This window comes from Vicugna pacos, chromosome 7, assembly GCF_048564905.1.
Source record: "Vicugna pacos chromosome 7, VicPac4, whole genome shotgun sequence".
In the NCBI taxonomy this organism is placed as follows: domain Eukaryota; kingdom Metazoa; phylum Chordata; class Mammalia; order Artiodactyla; family Camelidae; genus Vicugna; species Vicugna pacos.
This window is the reverse complement of record NC_132993.1, coordinates 85,332,961-85,350,611: the sequence shown is the minus strand read 5'-3', so window position 1 is coordinate 85,350,611 and position 17,651 is coordinate 85,332,961. Positions and strand designations below refer to the sequence as shown.

The window sequence follows — 17,651 nt, the reverse complement described above, 5'->3', positions numbered from 1 at the left end:
ATTCTCATTTGATCGTATTTTTAATTCAGAGTGACTAAAAGTCCAGGCATTTGTCTTCCTAATCTCTTAGCCAGATGGTGTTCTTCCCCTCTGGTAGCCAGATCCTCCCTCCCATTCTTGATATGTGGGGGAGGTGACTTCTTGCTCAGAACACTCTGCTCCTCCGCCCCAAGCCCCCAGCTCAGAGGCTACATGTGTATATGTTGCACTTTGGAAGATGAAATTAATTGTCTAAAACATTACGGATAATTTGGGTTGTGGTGTCATTACAGGGGAATGCTGGGCTTCCAGGGCCAAATGGTTCCAAAGGAAAAGACGGACCAAGAGGAATGAAGGTAAGTGTCACAAAACACACCTTTCCTTGACTGCAGCTTGGGGTCTCTTCTATGAATTATGAGATCATTTCTGGCTTGAGTGTCTGATGTCATTGGTAACGATACTGACTGTCCATTACCTCACAGCTGGATAGGTGGATATAGACAAGGGAAGATGTATAGACAAGACATACAGAAAGATGGACAGATAGAGGGTTACATAGATTAGTAGACAAGGACACATCAATAGATAGATAAACATAAGGACTCAAATATAGAGTCATACACGCACCCCTAGAGAAAGCCAGGGTAATGTGAAATTTTGTAACTGGCACTGCGTACCTGGGCTTGCTAATTTTCAGCACCAAAATCTTTCCTAGATTTGCTAGTTAACCTGTATTTAACAAAGTCTAGAGGAAGATACTGACCTTAGACTGTAGGATGATGCCAATAGGACTTCAAAAGAGTGACTGCAACATATCTGAGGAAAATGACATATCATTGCATGAACTCACAGCAGAAAATTAATTTTGTGTTTACTTTTCATCATACAAGGAAGAACGTGGTATTCCAGGAGAAAGAGGACCACTGGGTCAACAAGGACCAAGAGGGCAACCTGTAAGCCTTCAGTCTTTGTTTTGGATTCCTGATCGAATTTTTTGTTGTTTGTTCTTGCTTCACACAAAATTCTAATATTCTTGATGAATATTTGGGGTTACAAATATGTGACCATCACTAGAGCTGTTGTGAATCCACTCAGTCCAGAGACTCCCAAACTCCTCAGATTAATAAAGAATCCAAAGATGCTTTGGAATTTATCCTGCCTTCTCGCATGTTGTCGAAGAGGGAAGTTCCAAGGACCCTCTTCTCTTTGGAAGACCAAGATGTCTTAGGAGCATTTGAGCCTTTAGGAATACGGAAATGTTCAAGGAAACAATATTTTTCCCCCAGAGAAATAAATAAGACAGCCAATCAGAGTTGCAGACTTAAATTTTAAGAGTCTTTGGAGACCAAGGATGGTCTGCAGGCTATGCATTTTTACCTCAGTCATCTCTCCAAACACGAGAGTAAGTTAGTTATTTCATGACTCTTTCCAATTTGCTGCCTCACGGGAATTAGCTTTATGATAGGGCATAATGTTGTCTTTCCTGCAGCTCACATTTCTGAGATTTCTTTCATTAGGGAGGACCTGCTGTTGTTCTGCACTCAGCACTGAAATTGCATCTGTTGTTAGCAACGAGAGGAAACAAAAAACAGGCCTAAGAAACTTAAACTTTAATGCAGAAAGGGAAAGAAAAGAATGAAAGAATGGGATTACTATCAAGTGTGGCAAATAACGTTTAGCATCTATACTCAACTCAGATGATGACCTTAATACTGTTAAACTTTATAAAGAATCCTGATTTAAAACAATGCAAACTTCTGTGTCCTGACCTCTCCCTGGGCCAGACAAACTGAGCAGCAATGCCTTTCTTGAAGGTGTCACATCAGAGGGGACATCTCCAAAATGCTCGGTTTGGGCACCTGGGGCTGCCAGTGCTGGGGACACGGCATGTGAGAGAGAAGCTGGAATAACAGCAACTGAATCTCATTTGCATCCTTTCCCCCCTGCAAATAATTTATTTTGGGCCATTTTCTTTATCTTGTTTTCTTTCTTTTCTAATAGTTCACATTTTCCTCCTTTAGTTATAGCACTGATTTTTATGGCTTAAAATTTTAAAATCTTTCTTCTCAGTTGACCTACTTGATGTAGGTGCCATCTTTGTCCATTTGGCAAAAAATATCTCAAAGATTTCTGAATTCACCCTTTATTATGAAATGCTCACTGTCTGTATGTTCGGATGCTAAGGATCCCAGCAGTATGATCAACGTTTTCATAATTATGAACATCACCACATTGACTTCCCTCCCCACTGCCTCCACTGTCAACAACACCATCATCACCATCACCACTACCACCGTGAACCATCTGCACCTCCACCACCACCATCACCACCACCATTAACCCCCCACCAGCATCACTGTTACTACGGCCACTGTGAGCAGCAGAATCAGGGCCACTTAACAAGTACTGTCTGTGTGCCTGGCATCATGCTTTCCATGCACAATCTCACTTAATCTTTCCCCAAACCCTGATACTTAGATGATATTATTATCCCCAATTAACAGATGAGGACACTGAAACTTACAGTGGTTGAGTAACTTGCCCAAGGTCACTTCTGTAATCAGTGTTGGAAGTGGAATAAAAATTCAGGTCTGTCTGGGTTTATATCATAAGCACTTATTCACTAAATGACATTACCTCTATCCTTTCCCCTCCAAATTTGTCTTCATACCTAGAGATCTATCAGCTTGCGAGCTTCTTCCTTTGTTACTTTATCCTACAAAGAAAGCAGGTTTAGCTCGAGGGGAACTTTTGTGCAATGATTTGGCTTCCTGCAACCAAGGTAGCCTCTTGCTGAGGTCAGAATCTTGCTGAAGATGGGGTTAAAAATTAAAGCACACACCCACACAAGCTTACTTATCTCATGGTCTTTCAAAGTTTTAAACCCTTATCACCTCCTAACCCTAGGAAGGCAGTCTAAAGTTTATCCTACAAAGGTGGGATAAACCTCCGCCAAGCCCATTCTGCCTCCCCTGCCTCTTTGTGCTGCTGATTTATCTGTGTTCAGATGATTTTATTGACCAATTATTGATCTGGATGACTCTACGATTCATTGTGTATTATTTTCTTAGGGTCTTTCTGGCCCAGATGGATATGGACGTCCAGGAAGAAAAGGAACAAAGGTGAGGGTTACCTTTCAGAGAATTCTCAACCAAGGACCAGAGTTTTTATTTTATTTTACTAGAATAAGGGTTATTACCCAAGCATATGCCGGAAATCATTTCTATAGGTTGTTTATGACATTTCATAGCTGCCATAGTTCCCTCCTTAAAAAATAAAAGCTGATTTTATTTCTCCCTTATTTAAAAGCCAAACTCCTTACCTCATCTTCCATCTGTGCCGGATGGTCCCACCCCAGCTCCGGGTGTGCCAGACCTTTTGTCCGTGTCTTACCTTTGCAAATACTCTTGCTTCTCTTTGAGATGTCCCTCCCCATTTCCCTCTTCTGGACAATTTGGACTCCTTTTCTGAGACCACCGTCTTCTCCATGTGGATGCCCCACTGAGTTTCCCCAGACAGAATGCATGGTGCTCCTAAATGCACAATGCAGTGTTCCTAAATAAAGCACCTCGCTCCTTCATCTCAGGGAGTGGAGACTCCATCCTGCCAGTTACTCAAGACAGATGCTTCTGTCGTCTTAAATAAGTCTCTTTCTCTTACCCGCTGCACTTAATCCATCAACAAATGGTGAGTCTGTCTTCACAGTCTGTCCACCATTGCACCACATCTCACCACCGCCATTGCCACCCTCTGAGTCAAGCCAATGTGATTTTCCACCTGGATTAAGGCAACAGCCACCGACCTTTTCCCCCTGCTTCTGCCCCCACCTCCTATGGTGAGCTCTCCTTGCAGGAACCAGAGCCATCCTTTAAACATGTCAGATCCTGTCTCTCTTTTACTCGAAGCCTGGCTGTGGCTTCTGATGTCACTCAGAGTTGCCCCACTGTTAGATGGCCTACAAGACTCCACGTCAGCTGGCCCCTCCGTGAGCTCTCTGACTTCGTTGCCTCCTGCCCCTCCCCTGCCCCTCATTCTGCTTCACTGCTCCTCCAGCACAGCACACGCTCACACCCTTGTTCACAGTCTTCACATCCTCTCTCCTCCCCCGGGATGCTCTTCTTCCCAGATATCTGCTTGGCTTGCTTCTTCAGTTCATGCTGGTCTTTACCCAAATGCCACCTTTACAAAAAGCTTTTACCTGACCTCCTTATATAAAATAGTTACCCCCCTTGCCCCTACCCGTGTCATTCTTTATTCCTTAGTCCTTTTTCTTGAATAGCATTGAGTTCCCCCTGACAGACTGTGCATTTCTTCCTCACTAGCAGGTCGGTTCCCTGATAGCAGGGTCTTTGGTCTGTTCACCACTGACTTCCTAGTGCCGAGAGGAGTGTCTGGCACAGAGTAGGTGCTAAGTGAATATTTGTTGAGTGAATACTTGCTTTGTAGTCCGTCTTTGGTCTGACAGTGAGCACCTGCCTCCCAGCAATCGGTGTGGTGGCCCTTCCCTTCCCTTTGGTTTCCATTGGATCATCCATCTGGTTATTTAAACCTGTAGATTAAAAAATGCTTAAGAGGAAAGTTTCATTATCAAGGAGGGAGGAAGAATTTGTAAAACTCAATTACATTGGATAATTGAAATACAATATGTCCATTTGGGAGTAACTCAAGAAAACATTTGCGTGATAATTTTTTTTTTTCTGGTGCCTATTTTGAGTCTATTTCCAATGATAGCTTCTTCTCCCTCCCCCCCACCAAGGAATGTCAAAGAAAGATCTTAATCACATGACACTAAATAAGACCTTATCTCATTTCTGATACTAGGGTGAACCTGGGTTTCCTGGCTACCCTGGTGCACAAGTAAGAAGATATCTTTAAGTACCTGGCACTCCAGTATGCAGAATGTGTCATTTGTTTGCACTTGTTATTTTTCTTTACACTCAAGGTCCTACTTTTGATTCTTTTAAGGGAGAAGATGGTGATCCAGGCCCCCAAGGAGAAAAGGGGGCAAAAGGAATCAGAGGGAAGAAGGTAAGAACCAAGGGAATGTCCCCAAATCCACAGAAGGTCACATCATGACACTTTCCTCACAGGAATGTACTTCCACTGGGTTAATGGACTTCTTAGCAGGAAGCCTGTGTCCTCCTCAGGATATCCTGCACCTTCCTTGGTCACTCCCTACTTAGTCCTGCTGTCCTTCATCTTCTGAATGCAAATGCAGCTCACCAAACCATAACGACAGGAAATTGAAGTTGGAGGTTCAGTTATGCAATATCAACCTTAAAAAACCAAAGTTGGGGGCACCGTTGTCTTTGGTAAATCTGAACATCATTTGGAAGGGTATTGCTTTAACAGCAAGGCAAGCATTACCATTTCTGTAAGATTCGTCCAAGGATTAGACTCTTCCAGGTTAGACTGTCAAGAATGTGGCTGCCATCTTGGTGGACTCTGAGTCATGTTTTCACTGTGCTTTTTAGAGAATCTACCAGGAAAAGCCCATTCTGTTAGGTTCAGAAGAGTCAGTCTTAAAGAGCCGCAATCATTAGCAGCCCTTTTTGGGAAGGGTAACCCTGTGGATATCTAGAACTTTGGTTGTTTAGCTGATAAACATTAGAGAGGAAGGCCTTCTGGGAAAAGGCCATGGACTAGTGTTCAGGGCAGAAAAGGGGAATGGAAAGAGGATGTGTACCCTCTGGGCACTCAGTAATTGATGTTTTTATACCCTGGCAAGGACATAAAGAAAAATCTGATCTATGCCTAACTTGGCTTGCTGCTGGCTAGGATTAGCCTGCTCCCTGCTCAGAAGGACTTCTCTCTCTTGTTTAAAATTAAAAAAAAGATAAAGCACCAATTACATGCAGATCACACTGTATCCATTCAAATACCTGTAAGACGGGCAGTGAGTCGGTGGTTAGCATATACTTTTTCTTAGACACTGAAGACCTGAAGGCAATTGGGGAGTTTCTTTTCTCCTGATGCCTGGCCCTCAATACACATTTCCTGCATTCTTTTAATTACATGACCTGGAGCCTCAGCGGAGGATTGAGAAGTGATTTAAACTGTTCGGATGTGTGTGCGTGCGTGCGTGTGTGTACACCTGTTGCCAGGGTTCAGGTATGTAGGGGGATTGAGAAGGTTCCCTCAAAGAGACCCCCTTCTCTTTCTAGCCTCTGAGTCTCACTCTACTGATCATGGTTCATAAATTGGCTGGTCCATAGCAGCCTCGCTGGACCTTAGATATATGACACCTTGGAATCCCAGAGCGGGTCTGTTGGTTTTAATCACGTTGTGTTCACGGTGGGGGCAGCGGCTTATTCCTCTGGTTTTGCTCCTTTTTAGGGGAATGCTGGACTTCCTGGGTTTGTTGGACCTCCAGGAGACCCAGGCCCTCCAGGACCAGTGGTAACGTGGACTTCTCCTTTCATTTATTTTCAACCTTTCTGTAAAAACAAATAAGGATTTGACAAGAGGCATCTCTAAGAAGAAATGAACATTTCAAATGCACAGTTGGAGCAACATAGGGGGTGGGTCAGATTTGCTTTAGAGGACATTAGCCTCAAGTCCTTACACAGTATGGTACTTATTAAGTATAGATATTTTGACTTAATGTGGGGAAGATTTTAGAGTGGCTGGAGATTTATTTATTTTTAAATTTATTGAATTACAGTTGATTTACACTGTTGGGTGGAGATTTATGAATCTGTCTAAATACACAAAAAACAATTTGTAAAACTCACCGGAGAGTGAGTTTATCCATGTAATCCAGATGCATAAGAATAATTATGCAAAAACCAGAAAGAACTCCTAACAAAATCTGACATTTATATAATCTTACCTGAACAGATGATGTTGCAAGCCCACAGAGCTTTCTAAAATTCCCTGGAAGGTACTTGGTCTGAAAGGAAAGTCTCAAGGCTGTTGTTGTTTCACCCCATATCTCGTCCTAAGAGGCTAGGCCATCGTTCGTGGAGGATGGGATGGTGAGGCAGCCGGGGGCTGGACCAGGTGATTTCACTGCAGTTTGGGGTTTACCGGAGGGGTGCAGCTGAAATCAAAAGTAGAATAAAAACATCTTAAAAGCAGAAGGACCACTCATACCCATTTCACAGATGAGGAAACAAAAGCTGAGAAGATTTTAATGAGTGGCTGGAAGTCACAGATGACTACCTTGCAGAGTCCAAATAAGAACAAAGATCTTAAGACTCCCAGAGTGGCTGGGGTCAGGCGGCTCTGTTCTGAAGGCTCGTGCGACACTAGGGAGTAGATAGAGTGGTGGGGGGTGGCCGGAGGAGAAAGGATGGGAGGAATAGGGTCTACCTGAGAGCTGCCTATAAATGGTCCTGGGGTCTTGAATGGTCCCTTCCTGAATTTGTCCCAGACTGTGACTTGGTCTCTAAATGAATGATCTTCTAGGAGTCTTTATGTACCATCTCCCTGGGCATCCTGCACTCCAGGGTTTGGGACTCATCCCCTACACACTCTGACTCCTTCCTTCAGGAGTCAGACAGAACTCCAGGCCCACAAGTGATGCAGAAGGTGTTCTGTGTAACACGGTGAACCTTCTCAAACTCTCTTGCCAACTTTTTTTTTTAACACCTTTATTGTGGTATGGTTCCTGTACAGCAAACTGCACACATTTCAGATGTACAGTTTGATGAATTTTGGTAGATGTATACACCCAAGAAAACACAACCACAATCAAGGTAGCTAACATTTCCATCACTTTCCAAGAGGTGCAATTTTTGAATTCCCAATTTGTCTCTTCCCACCCTCTTTACCTGCTGGTAACCATAAGTTTGTTTTCTATGTCCATAAATCTGTTCTTGTTTTGTAGATAAGTTCATTTGTGTCTTTTAGATTCCACATACTAGCTTTATGACATGGCATTTTTCTTTTTCTTTCTGGCTTACTTTACTTGGTATGATGATCTCCAGGTCCATCCATGTTGCTACAAATGGCATTATTTTATTCTTTTTTATGGCTGAGTAGTATTTCATTGTATACCACATACCACAGCTTCTTTATCCAGTCATCTGTCGATGGACATTTGGGTTGTTTCCATGTCTTGGGTATTGTAAATAGTGCTGCTATGAACATTGGGGTGCAGGTGTCTTTTTGAGAGTTATATTTTTCTCCAGATATGTACCCAGGAGTGGGACTGCTGGATCATATGGTAGGTCTATTTTTAGTTTTTTAAGAAATCTCCATACTGTTTTCCATAGTGGCTGCAATAGTTTACATTCCCACCAACAGTGTAGGAGGGTTCCTTTTTCTCCACAGCCTCTCCAGTATTTATCATTTGTAGACTTCTTAATGATGGCCATTCTGACAGGTGTGAGGTGACACCTCATTGTAGTTTTGATTTACGTTTCTCTAACAATTAGTGATGTTGAGCATCTTTTCATGTGCTTGTTGACCATCTGGATGTTTTCTTTGGAGAGATGTCTATTTAGGTCTTCTGCCCATTTTTGGATTGGGTTGCTTGTTTCTTTGATATTAAGGTGTATGAGCTGTTTGTGTATTTTGGAAATTAGTCCCTTGTCGGTCACATCATTTGCAAATATTCTCTCCCATTCTGTAGGTTGTCATTTAGTTTTGTTGATGGGCTCCTTAGCTGTGCAAAAGCTTTTAAATTTAATTGGATCCCATCTTCACCATAATGTATTGGAATGCCAGAATCTTGCATTTTGAACCCATTTCTGTTCCTTCCACGGCATCAAGGGCCCCCAAGGTTTGGCAGATATGACGGTATGTGAAGATTTTAATTCTAGACTTGATTATTTTCAGAACACAGAGTTTTCCACTTTCACAAAATGGAACTCTGTAAAGGTTCCTTAGTTTCTTCTTTCACAAGTTCTTAGTTTATAGACTTTGCTCTGGTAGGTTATGACCAAATCAAAGGAGCAGAATAATATTTTAAATGCTTAAATAATATCTTAAATAATTTAAAGTGTAGAATAAGAGTCTAAATCTCGATATTTTAAAGTAACACTAGTTGACGTAAAATGAAAGACTTTGAGGCTACTAGCCCTGTGCAAAAAAAAAAAAAAAAGAAAGCCTTTTTGTAAGTTCAAAAATTGCTTATAAAGTATTTATAAGTCAACATGTAGTGTAGTACAGACCACTCTGTCTTATGGTCCACCTGGAACCACTCTCAAAAGTTACGATGATTTTTCATCTCCCAGGAGCAAGGTACCTATGGGAGAGGTGGAGGCAGATCTCGGGGCACTTGAGAAGCCAGAAGTGGTGAGGTCGAGGGAAGAACAGGATTGAGAGGATGAAACAGAATTCTAGGGGAGGTGTTGGGGTTGGAGGATATTGGCCGCCATTCTAAAGAAGTGTCACAGAAATCACTAATACACAAGCTCCAAGACTTGAAGGCATTCCTCTGCCTTCTGGGCTGAGATTCGTGGAACTCAGCTTCTTCAAAAGCAGATTTGATTCCTTCAGGGGAAAAAAAAAGAGGTCCCCTCATCTGCCTGTCTCTAATCATATGGGCACTCTATTGTATATAAAATGCTACAAATATTTTAAAATATCCACTGGATCTAGAATGATGTCTTCTGGGGAGTTCCATCTGCTGCAAGAACTTTTGGGTTTCCTTTTGTGGATTCAGAAGCTTAAGATAGGCACTGATAACATCCATATGGCATTTCTAAGTCATGAGGGTGAGGAGAGATATGCTTCAAATTAAATACCGTTTCCTCTCTTTCTCCATCTTTCTCACAGCCTTGCGAAATCATCCATCTTGCTCAAGAAAACTGCCGTAAGTTGTGTGGGAAAGGCTCCAAAGGAGCCAGTGGTGTGAAGTGGGGATGGATCGTGGGCTGGGGACAGAAGTCATCTGGGGATTTGACTGAGGTGGTCCATCATAAAAGGCTATTATAAATTAACATTCAGCTCAGTCCCCACCTTGGGTAAGTCATCATCCCAAGTGTGGTCTCAGAAATGAAGTGGGTGAAAGGCAGGAAGAAAAATTCCACCACGATATGGCGCCTCATGCAACACACTGACAATTACGCACCTGCGTGTCTGAAGCTTGGCACTTCTTTATCACAAGACAGGGAGAGAGGAGCTCTGTTCTTTTATTTCCTCCATTTAAAGAAGAGGGATTAATGGAGAGCCTTTAGTAATGAACGTGACCTTTTGCATATCTTTTTTTTTACATTTTTTATTGAGTAATACTTATTTTACAATGTTGTGTCAAATTCTAGTGTAGAGCACAATTTTTCAGTCATACATGAACATTTATATATTCATTGTCACATTTTTTCACTATGAGCTACCACAAGATCTTATATATTTTTCCCTGTGCTACACAGTATAATCTTGTTTATCTATTCTGCAGAATGTGACCTTTTGAGTTAACATTTGTTTTAAAAATGGAAAGATGAATCATTGAATTCTAAGTAATGCCTTGTCACGTTCCCAGATTGGAATTCCTTTACTGTCCTTAATGTTCTCTGGGATATTTGCATCCTATAATATGCACATTTCTCTGCTCACTGGCAACAGGAAGAGAATGCTGATCTGGCAAATTGCTTAGCTGGATTTTCTCCACTATCATCCTGCCCTGTAAGATGCTAACTCTTCCACGTTCTGTCCATTCCCATCCAGTTGCAGTTCAAGGATATCTGGAATCTTTTTTCCTTGAAATCATAAAGAATAATACCATCATCTTGACCACCAAGGGAAAGAGTCTCAGAGTTGGCTGTATAAAAAGTTAAACCCCTTTTGCATTCAAGAGCACTGTGTAGTCAAAACCAAACAGAAAAAGGGGGAAAAAATATGCACTACAAGCCATGAACCTAGGCAAAGGTCCTAACTTCTTTACCCTATCATGTTGAAATATGTAAACTTGCTGCTACTCAACCATTTTCATCTACAAACATGGAGATTTCATATTTGCTAAACCTAAATGCAAAAAGGTCTTTTAGACTGAAAACAGGCCAAAGACATAAATGAGGATTCAGAAAAGAAAAAATACAATAAACCTGCCATTGTTTGACCTCACGAGAAGTCAAAAAATACAAATTAAAATGAGATACTCTTTTGTGGCTCAAATTGGAAAGATTTTTAAAATGAGGGGAAAAAAATCCCTATCCAAAGCTGAGAAATCCAAAACGTCCATTGGCACACATTTTCTGAAGAGCCATTGGGCAATGCACATCAACATTATCAGAATATGGGGCTGTAATTGGACAGATATGCACAGATGCACGTTCCAGTAAGGGATGCTGGCGGAAGAAGTTATGAGATGTCCATGTTACGCCAGATGACTTTGCTCTCAATTTATTGTTGGAAAGAATAGATGTTTATCACACAATAAGGGGGAAAAAAAAGATTCAGAATAGAACATACCCTGAGCTCCAAGTTTTATAAAATAAAACAACAAAGTATATCTGTGCATATGTACACATACATATGATAAATTAAGGGTGATTTTAATTTTTTTGCTTTCTGCTATTTACCATGAAAATAACTTGTGTACACACACTCACATAATTTAATTAATGTATTTTGTATTATATGTATGTACTTTAAGGTGTGTGTGTGTATGTGCGTGGGTATGTGTGGATACAGTTGCAGAGTAGCTCAGGGTATCAGGTTGAAGGTGAGCACAGTGTGAGCTCAGTGCCCAGAAGCACAGACACAAATGTAGTTCCCAAGTTGGAGCCTGGACGGGGCCAGTCAGTGCTACTGGAACTCCACGGTGCTCAGAGAGGCAGGCTCTTTGTATTCTCTTGCTCTGCCATTGGGGCGAGGATGCTATTTCCCAGTCACCTCGTGGTCCAAGATGTCTATCAAGCTTCAGCCAGCAGGGAAAGGAAAGAAAAGGAGAAGAACATTGTGCCCGCCAGGTTTCTGATTCTATTATCCAGAACTAAGTAAGTTGGCTACCCACCCCGGGAAATATCGTCTTTGTTCCAGGCAGCCAGACCCCTGGCCAGAGACTGGGGTTCTGTTCTGGAAAAAAGGGAGAGTGGGCATTGGGGAGCAAGTCAAGGTCTCTGCCACACTCAGGCAGGAGGCAGGGAGGCTCGAGTGTCTCAGAGGAGATGGTTCTCAGCCGAAGACCTCGCGTGTCAAACACGCTGTTGCCTGTGGTAACTAACGGTGTCTTCTCTTCTCTCCCAAATCGTCCCCCTTCCAGCTTGTTCAATAGGTAAATAGCATTTCTTCTTATTCACACCCGCCTTCCCCTGTTGAGAGGCCTTGCAGACAATCCCAAATCTGCGTGTCCGTGTGTCTAGGTGTCTCCAGATGCCCAGTGTTCCCAACTGACCTGGTCTTCACCTTGGACACATCAAATGACGTCTCCCAGCTGGAGTTTGAGAGGAGGATAGACATTGTCTCTCTGTTGATGAAGATGGACATAAGTGGGGGTACCTGCCCCACGGGGGCCCGGGTGGCCGCGGTCTCAGACGACAGCAGAACAGACCACCTGGTTCGCTTCTCCGACTACCGGGGCAGGCCCGCGCTCCTGCGGGCGCTCGGGGAGGCAGCCCTGGCAGTGCCCTCCGGCAGCAGGAGCCTCGGGGGCGCCACGAGGTTTGTGGCAAGACACCTGTTCAAGCGCGTGCGCTCGGGCCTTCTGCTCAGGAAGGTGGCCGTGTTCTTCCAGGCGGGCTGGGCCCAGGATGCCGACACCATCAGCACCGCCACTCTGGAGCTCAGCGTCCTGGGCATCACCTCTGCCATCATCACCTTCACGGAGGGGCACAACCTCCCAGAGGCTCTGCTGGTACGTGGGGGCCGCGGCCAGGTGGGGGGGCCCAGGGTGAGTGCCATGTGCCTCGTGAACACCGTTTTACTGAATTCTTCCCTGGACTCTACAAGGTCGGTGTTACCATGCATCTCCCTTCCAGAGAGAAGAAATCCAAGGCTTAGAGAGGTTAAGTCTATCATCAAAGGTCAGATATCTTATTAGGGGTGGACTGATTTGACCTGCCTTCAGAGCCTGTGCTGAAGCACTGTGCTAACCAGTATCACGAGGTCAGTAGAATGGACTTTTCTTTCTTTTTTTTCACTCAGGCTATAAAATCCATACCCAGGTAACGTGTAGAGATGGCACACCAATCCCGTCTACGGCTGGGTGGATGTTGACATAGGGTTAAACCCCTGCAACCAAGACATGGTTCAAGACATTGAGCACCTTCAGCATTTCATAAGTTTTCTCTTGTCTCTCTCTGAACCATAAGATGCTCCGGGCTTCTGTCACAGTCAGATAGTTTCACCTGTTCGGGGTCTTCATGCACACTGAGTCCTGAATTTTAAATGCCTATGCTTGCCTGGTTCCTCAAAATGCTCTTTGGAACAGCTTTACCCTTTAACTATTTCAATCATTAATGAGCTAATAAATCTTTGAAAAGCATGCACTTGGTATTTGGATGTAGCAAATATTTTAACTTGAGAAAATTATGATTCCATATCTAGAAACTGGAAGCAATATTTTGTAAGAAAATTTATTTATAGATAAGTTTTTAATTTCTATACCCTCTATACCCCTAAATACTTTCCTTGAAAAGTATTTTGCGACTCTGCAATGAGAAAGATGTCTTTCTTATCTTATAAAAATAAATGTTAGCTATTGTAACTTTCACTCTTGAAAAATATCAAAAGAAATATATATATTAGCTTAAAAATCATTTATATATCATCATGGTCTTATAAGAAGGCACATCCTTGGGAGTCAGAGAGAAATAGCATAGGTATGGAAATCTCTGTGGCATATTAATATGGCTTGTATTGCATCATGCATCCTTTAATATCTAGTAAAAATAAAATTGACTTTGAATTATTTATCTATATTTGAACGTTTTGAAATCATTTCGTTTCTCTTTTTTTTTTCTTTTTCAAATGGAGGTACTGTGAATTAAACCAAGTACCTCATGCATGCTCAGCATGCTCTCTACCAACTGAGCTATACCCTCACCCCCCATTTTGAAATCATTTGGTTAATTATCTGCCATCCATCCAAAGGAATCTGATGTCTGTTACTCTGTTATTTCCTGTTGTAGTTTAAATGAATTAATTGACATCTTCTAGCTGTCCCAGAACAGAGTTTTCATTCCTTGGTTTTTCAAGTTAGAAAGACAGGAAGTTTAAATTTTATTCTTTACAATAAAGAGGAATCAAGTTTTCAGGAAATAAAAATGGCAGTGGTAGTGAAAAAAAGAGTTACAAGATAGCATTCACTTTATCATGTACACTTTAATGTGAAGAGGATAAACTATCAGATGGACCTCAAGAAAAATGTACTCTATATGTTTTTATTTTCTAAAGAATATCTGAGCCCTTCACTTCTCAGGCATTACAACTGTTGGGTGTCTATTCAAATGGATTTATGATGTTCAGTTTAAAATGTATGAGTCACATGATTAATTAAAAAGCTGTTACATAATTTCACTCCTGATACTTCAGCAACTACTTCAATACTGAGGACACAGTGCAGAAGGCACAGTATAGACCAGTGACTAGGGTATGAAGTTACTATGCAAAAATCACGTCTGGTTCTTATTTCAGGATGGACCATATAAAATCCTAGTGGCTAAAAATTAAACCACTAGTGAAACCAAAAATGAACTCAGAGCAGAGAAATGGGATGTGGTCACCTTTATAGATGTATATTGAACATTTGCTTCTATTTGGTCATAAGTAGATACAAGTTAGACACCGTAAGACACTCAACTAAGGTTCCTAGTCTTTTCATGTTCTGTGCATTTATCCTCATAATGCCAGAGGCTCCTTTGATTTTGATAAAATATTAAATAAAAGTCAGAGGAGAAGGAATTTCCCCTTTGCTGTAGTGAATTTGTTGGCATACAAATTGTAGAAAACATTGGTCAGCAAAATGGGCCATGTTTCAGAATCAGAAACAAGACAAAAGTAAAATATCTCTTCAGCAGAGCATCAGTGTCAATATCAGCAAAATCTCTCTCCAGTCCTGCTGCCACCTGTTAAGTGGTGACCAGATTGGAACTAAAGGCCCACATGGCAATTGTTGAAGTGACAGGGAGGGTAAACTGTTTCCAGCTGCAGTCAATCCTAGAAGACCATTTTTTGAAGGTCATAAATTTGCTCTATGTTCTATTTCAATAACTTATACTTACAGTATTATATTTGAATTATAATTCATTTGCATGTCCTCTTTGGTCAAAATGAATATCAGATTCTAGATAGAAAAAACAAAATTGCTTGCTGTGAAAAAACAAATCCTTAGTATTTAATTGGAGATGTAATGATAATATCTGTAAAACTAATAGCAAAATCCAAATATGCTTTATTGAAAAGTTCTTTAGCACTCTCTCTTATCATCTCTCATTTCCTCTGATGTACTAGGCCTAAATTGCCACTTATATTATGTGATGAAATACAAAAACCTACATGTTGCCTTTTGTTTTATCTGGGAGCAAGTAGATTGTACAAATAAGCTTGAGTGCTCTGTGAAAGAAAATGTGACCATCTGTAGCAATTCATATTGTGAACTTGTTACATAGATAATTATTATGATTAGTGTTACAATTCAGCAATCAGAAGTCTGTACAGGATCCAAAGGAACACAGCAGGATGATACTCCATCTAAATGGGCTCAGGAAAAATGCAATGTATTTGACATGCTCCACAAGAGAGGCAGAATCAATTTGACATACCGTACAGTCATTTTTCTCTCCCCCAGTAGCTTGGCTCAGGAGCAGCATCATGCATAGAAATACAGAACCGAGGTTATTGTATTTGCATAAGAATAGATCCACCCTGGGGTACATTCAAGATATTACTAGAGTTCCCTTTCTCCCAACAGGACAGATTTCTCTAAAGACATACTGTTATATTACATAGGACTCAAGAAACTAAGCTTCCCCGTGTCTCTAACTCTAAGTGGGTTCAAATGCAGCCATTACATTTAGATTGGACTATGTATATTACAAGAAAAAAAACACTCCCCTCCGTAAAGCTCTTTGTAGCTGTCAGTATGAATTATTCTTTGAAAAATCAGGGAATCTTAATGTGAGAAATGTAAACTTATTTAAATGTTTTCTAGCACCCAATGGTTTTCTGAGTTTGAAAGATAAAACTTTTTATTACCATGCTGATAAAATCTGTAATTATTCAATTTTTTAAAAGCTGTTGTATATCTCTAGTTAATCCACATCTGCTACATCAAGTAAGATATGACAGAAGGGGACTTGGTGGGAGGTGGAGAGGGAGAAGGCAAAGGAGTCCTACAGACATGCAGGTGGAAAGTTGTTCTCCTAAACATATGGACCTATTTACTAGGTAGTTGCTATTCTGGGATAGATCCATCTTATATTTATAAACTCCCATGGTGGAATACAAATAATGTAAAAAATGGAATGCCTTTACTGCATAAAATATCAAAACTTGAAAATGTTAATTTTCAGGATAATCAATTATGAAATCACTAAGATGAAGCATCATTTGTTTCTATTGAATAGAAAATTTAAAAAGTAGGTAAGTGTCCAGCAAAAGTTTTTTCAAGAGATACTAATTTCAAGATATAGTCTCAAATTTTAAGCTATATATTTCATAATGGAATACCGTAAGATGGAAGGTGATAAGTTCATTATATGACATTTCCTTCAAGGTATCCCACACATACTTATGGTCTATTTTGTGCCTGCATTTCAGGCAACATTTCATTAAAACTGTGTATATATTCTGGAGGGGCATGATTATATAACATCATAGTCTCTGTGTTTTTTTTTCCCTTTACATATCATATGATTAATTTTTGAATAGATTATATATACACATGGCATACTTATTTTACAGGTATAAAATAATTGACAAATTAAAAAAACAACTGTTCCATGGCCATTCATTCATTTCCTTTCTTCACTAGGAGCTACTTCATTTTCAGGAGTATTCTACCCATTGTTTCTTTGATTCTTATTTTTAGCAAAATTAGACCACTTATTGTTGAAAGAGTTTGATAGCTCTATGAATCTTGCACCAAAACAGGTATTTTGTTCTGCTCTCCCATACTTCAGATTGTAAACCCCAGATACCATACTCCATTTAACATTTCAGCTGTTCCTTCTGTTAGTTACTCCATTTTCTGAATCACATGGGTATCCTATTCTTTCTTAATTATTCAGTCATAAGCAGTATCTATGGACCTGCCAAAATGGAAAACACAGGAGAAAAATTGAGCTTTCTTATGCTGCCCTCTCTCTGCAAGAGCTCGTATTTACAGCCACATGTATAAGCATATACCTGTGAACACATACACACACACAACGTTTCTTCCCAAAAAATTACATAAATCAGATTCTTAGTATTTAGCAGTTAACTCAATAGTCAATATTTGCATTATGTGACTATGTAAATAGTATTCATAGCAAAGCCACATAGAATATGCCATGTAGTATATTAACATTATATTTCATATTCTGCCCAATTCATTGTTGCCCTAGGGTTACTTTTTTCATTTGGTCACCTCTCAGTGTGACCATCACAAGTTCATCCTCAAACAATCTTTAAATGTCTCCTCAAAGGACCTAAATACGTTCCTATTCAGTTTTGCTCTTTCTTGGAGGTCTTCCTCCTGAAGTCCTTCATCCTCCAGCTCCAGTCTGAATCATTTGCTGTCTAGACTTCCTGCTGGGTGGTCATCTTGGGATTTCTTTCTCTTGCCAATCAGCTGTCACTCC

The 17,651-nt window shown here is 40.9% G+C and overlaps 1 protein-coding gene across 8 annotated transcripts in view; it reads left to right on the top strand.

Moving 5' to 3' along the window:
- Nucleotides 1-13,779, top strand: part of LOC140697480 (uncharacterized) — a 59,595-nt gene extending 45,816 nt beyond the window's left edge. For 4 of the 8 annotated variants that reach the window (XM_072965315.1, XM_072965319.1, XM_072965314.1 and 1 more), the window contains 9 exons: nt 273-335; nt 870-932; nt 3,051-3,101; nt 4,945-5,007; nt 6,316-6,378; nt 9,706-9,742; nt 12,131-12,142; nt 12,231-12,721; nt 12,817-13,779. In XM_072965315.1, the coding sequence (XP_072821416.1) occupies nt 273-335; nt 870-932; nt 3,051-3,101; nt 4,945-5,007; nt 6,316-6,378; nt 9,706-9,742; nt 12,131-12,142; nt 12,231-12,721; nt 12,817-12,867 (894 nt within the window). In that variant the 3' untranslated portion in view covers nt 12,868-13,779. The remainder of the gene's footprint in view (nt 1-272; nt 336-869; nt 933-3,050; nt 3,102-4,944; nt 5,008-6,315; nt 6,379-9,705; nt 9,743-12,130; nt 12,143-12,230; nt 12,722-12,816) is intronic. The other 4 variants (XM_072965316.1, XM_072965318.1, XM_072965320.1 and 1 more) reach the window with 4 other exon arrangements.
- Nucleotides 13,780-17,651: the final 3,872 nt, after the last annotated feature.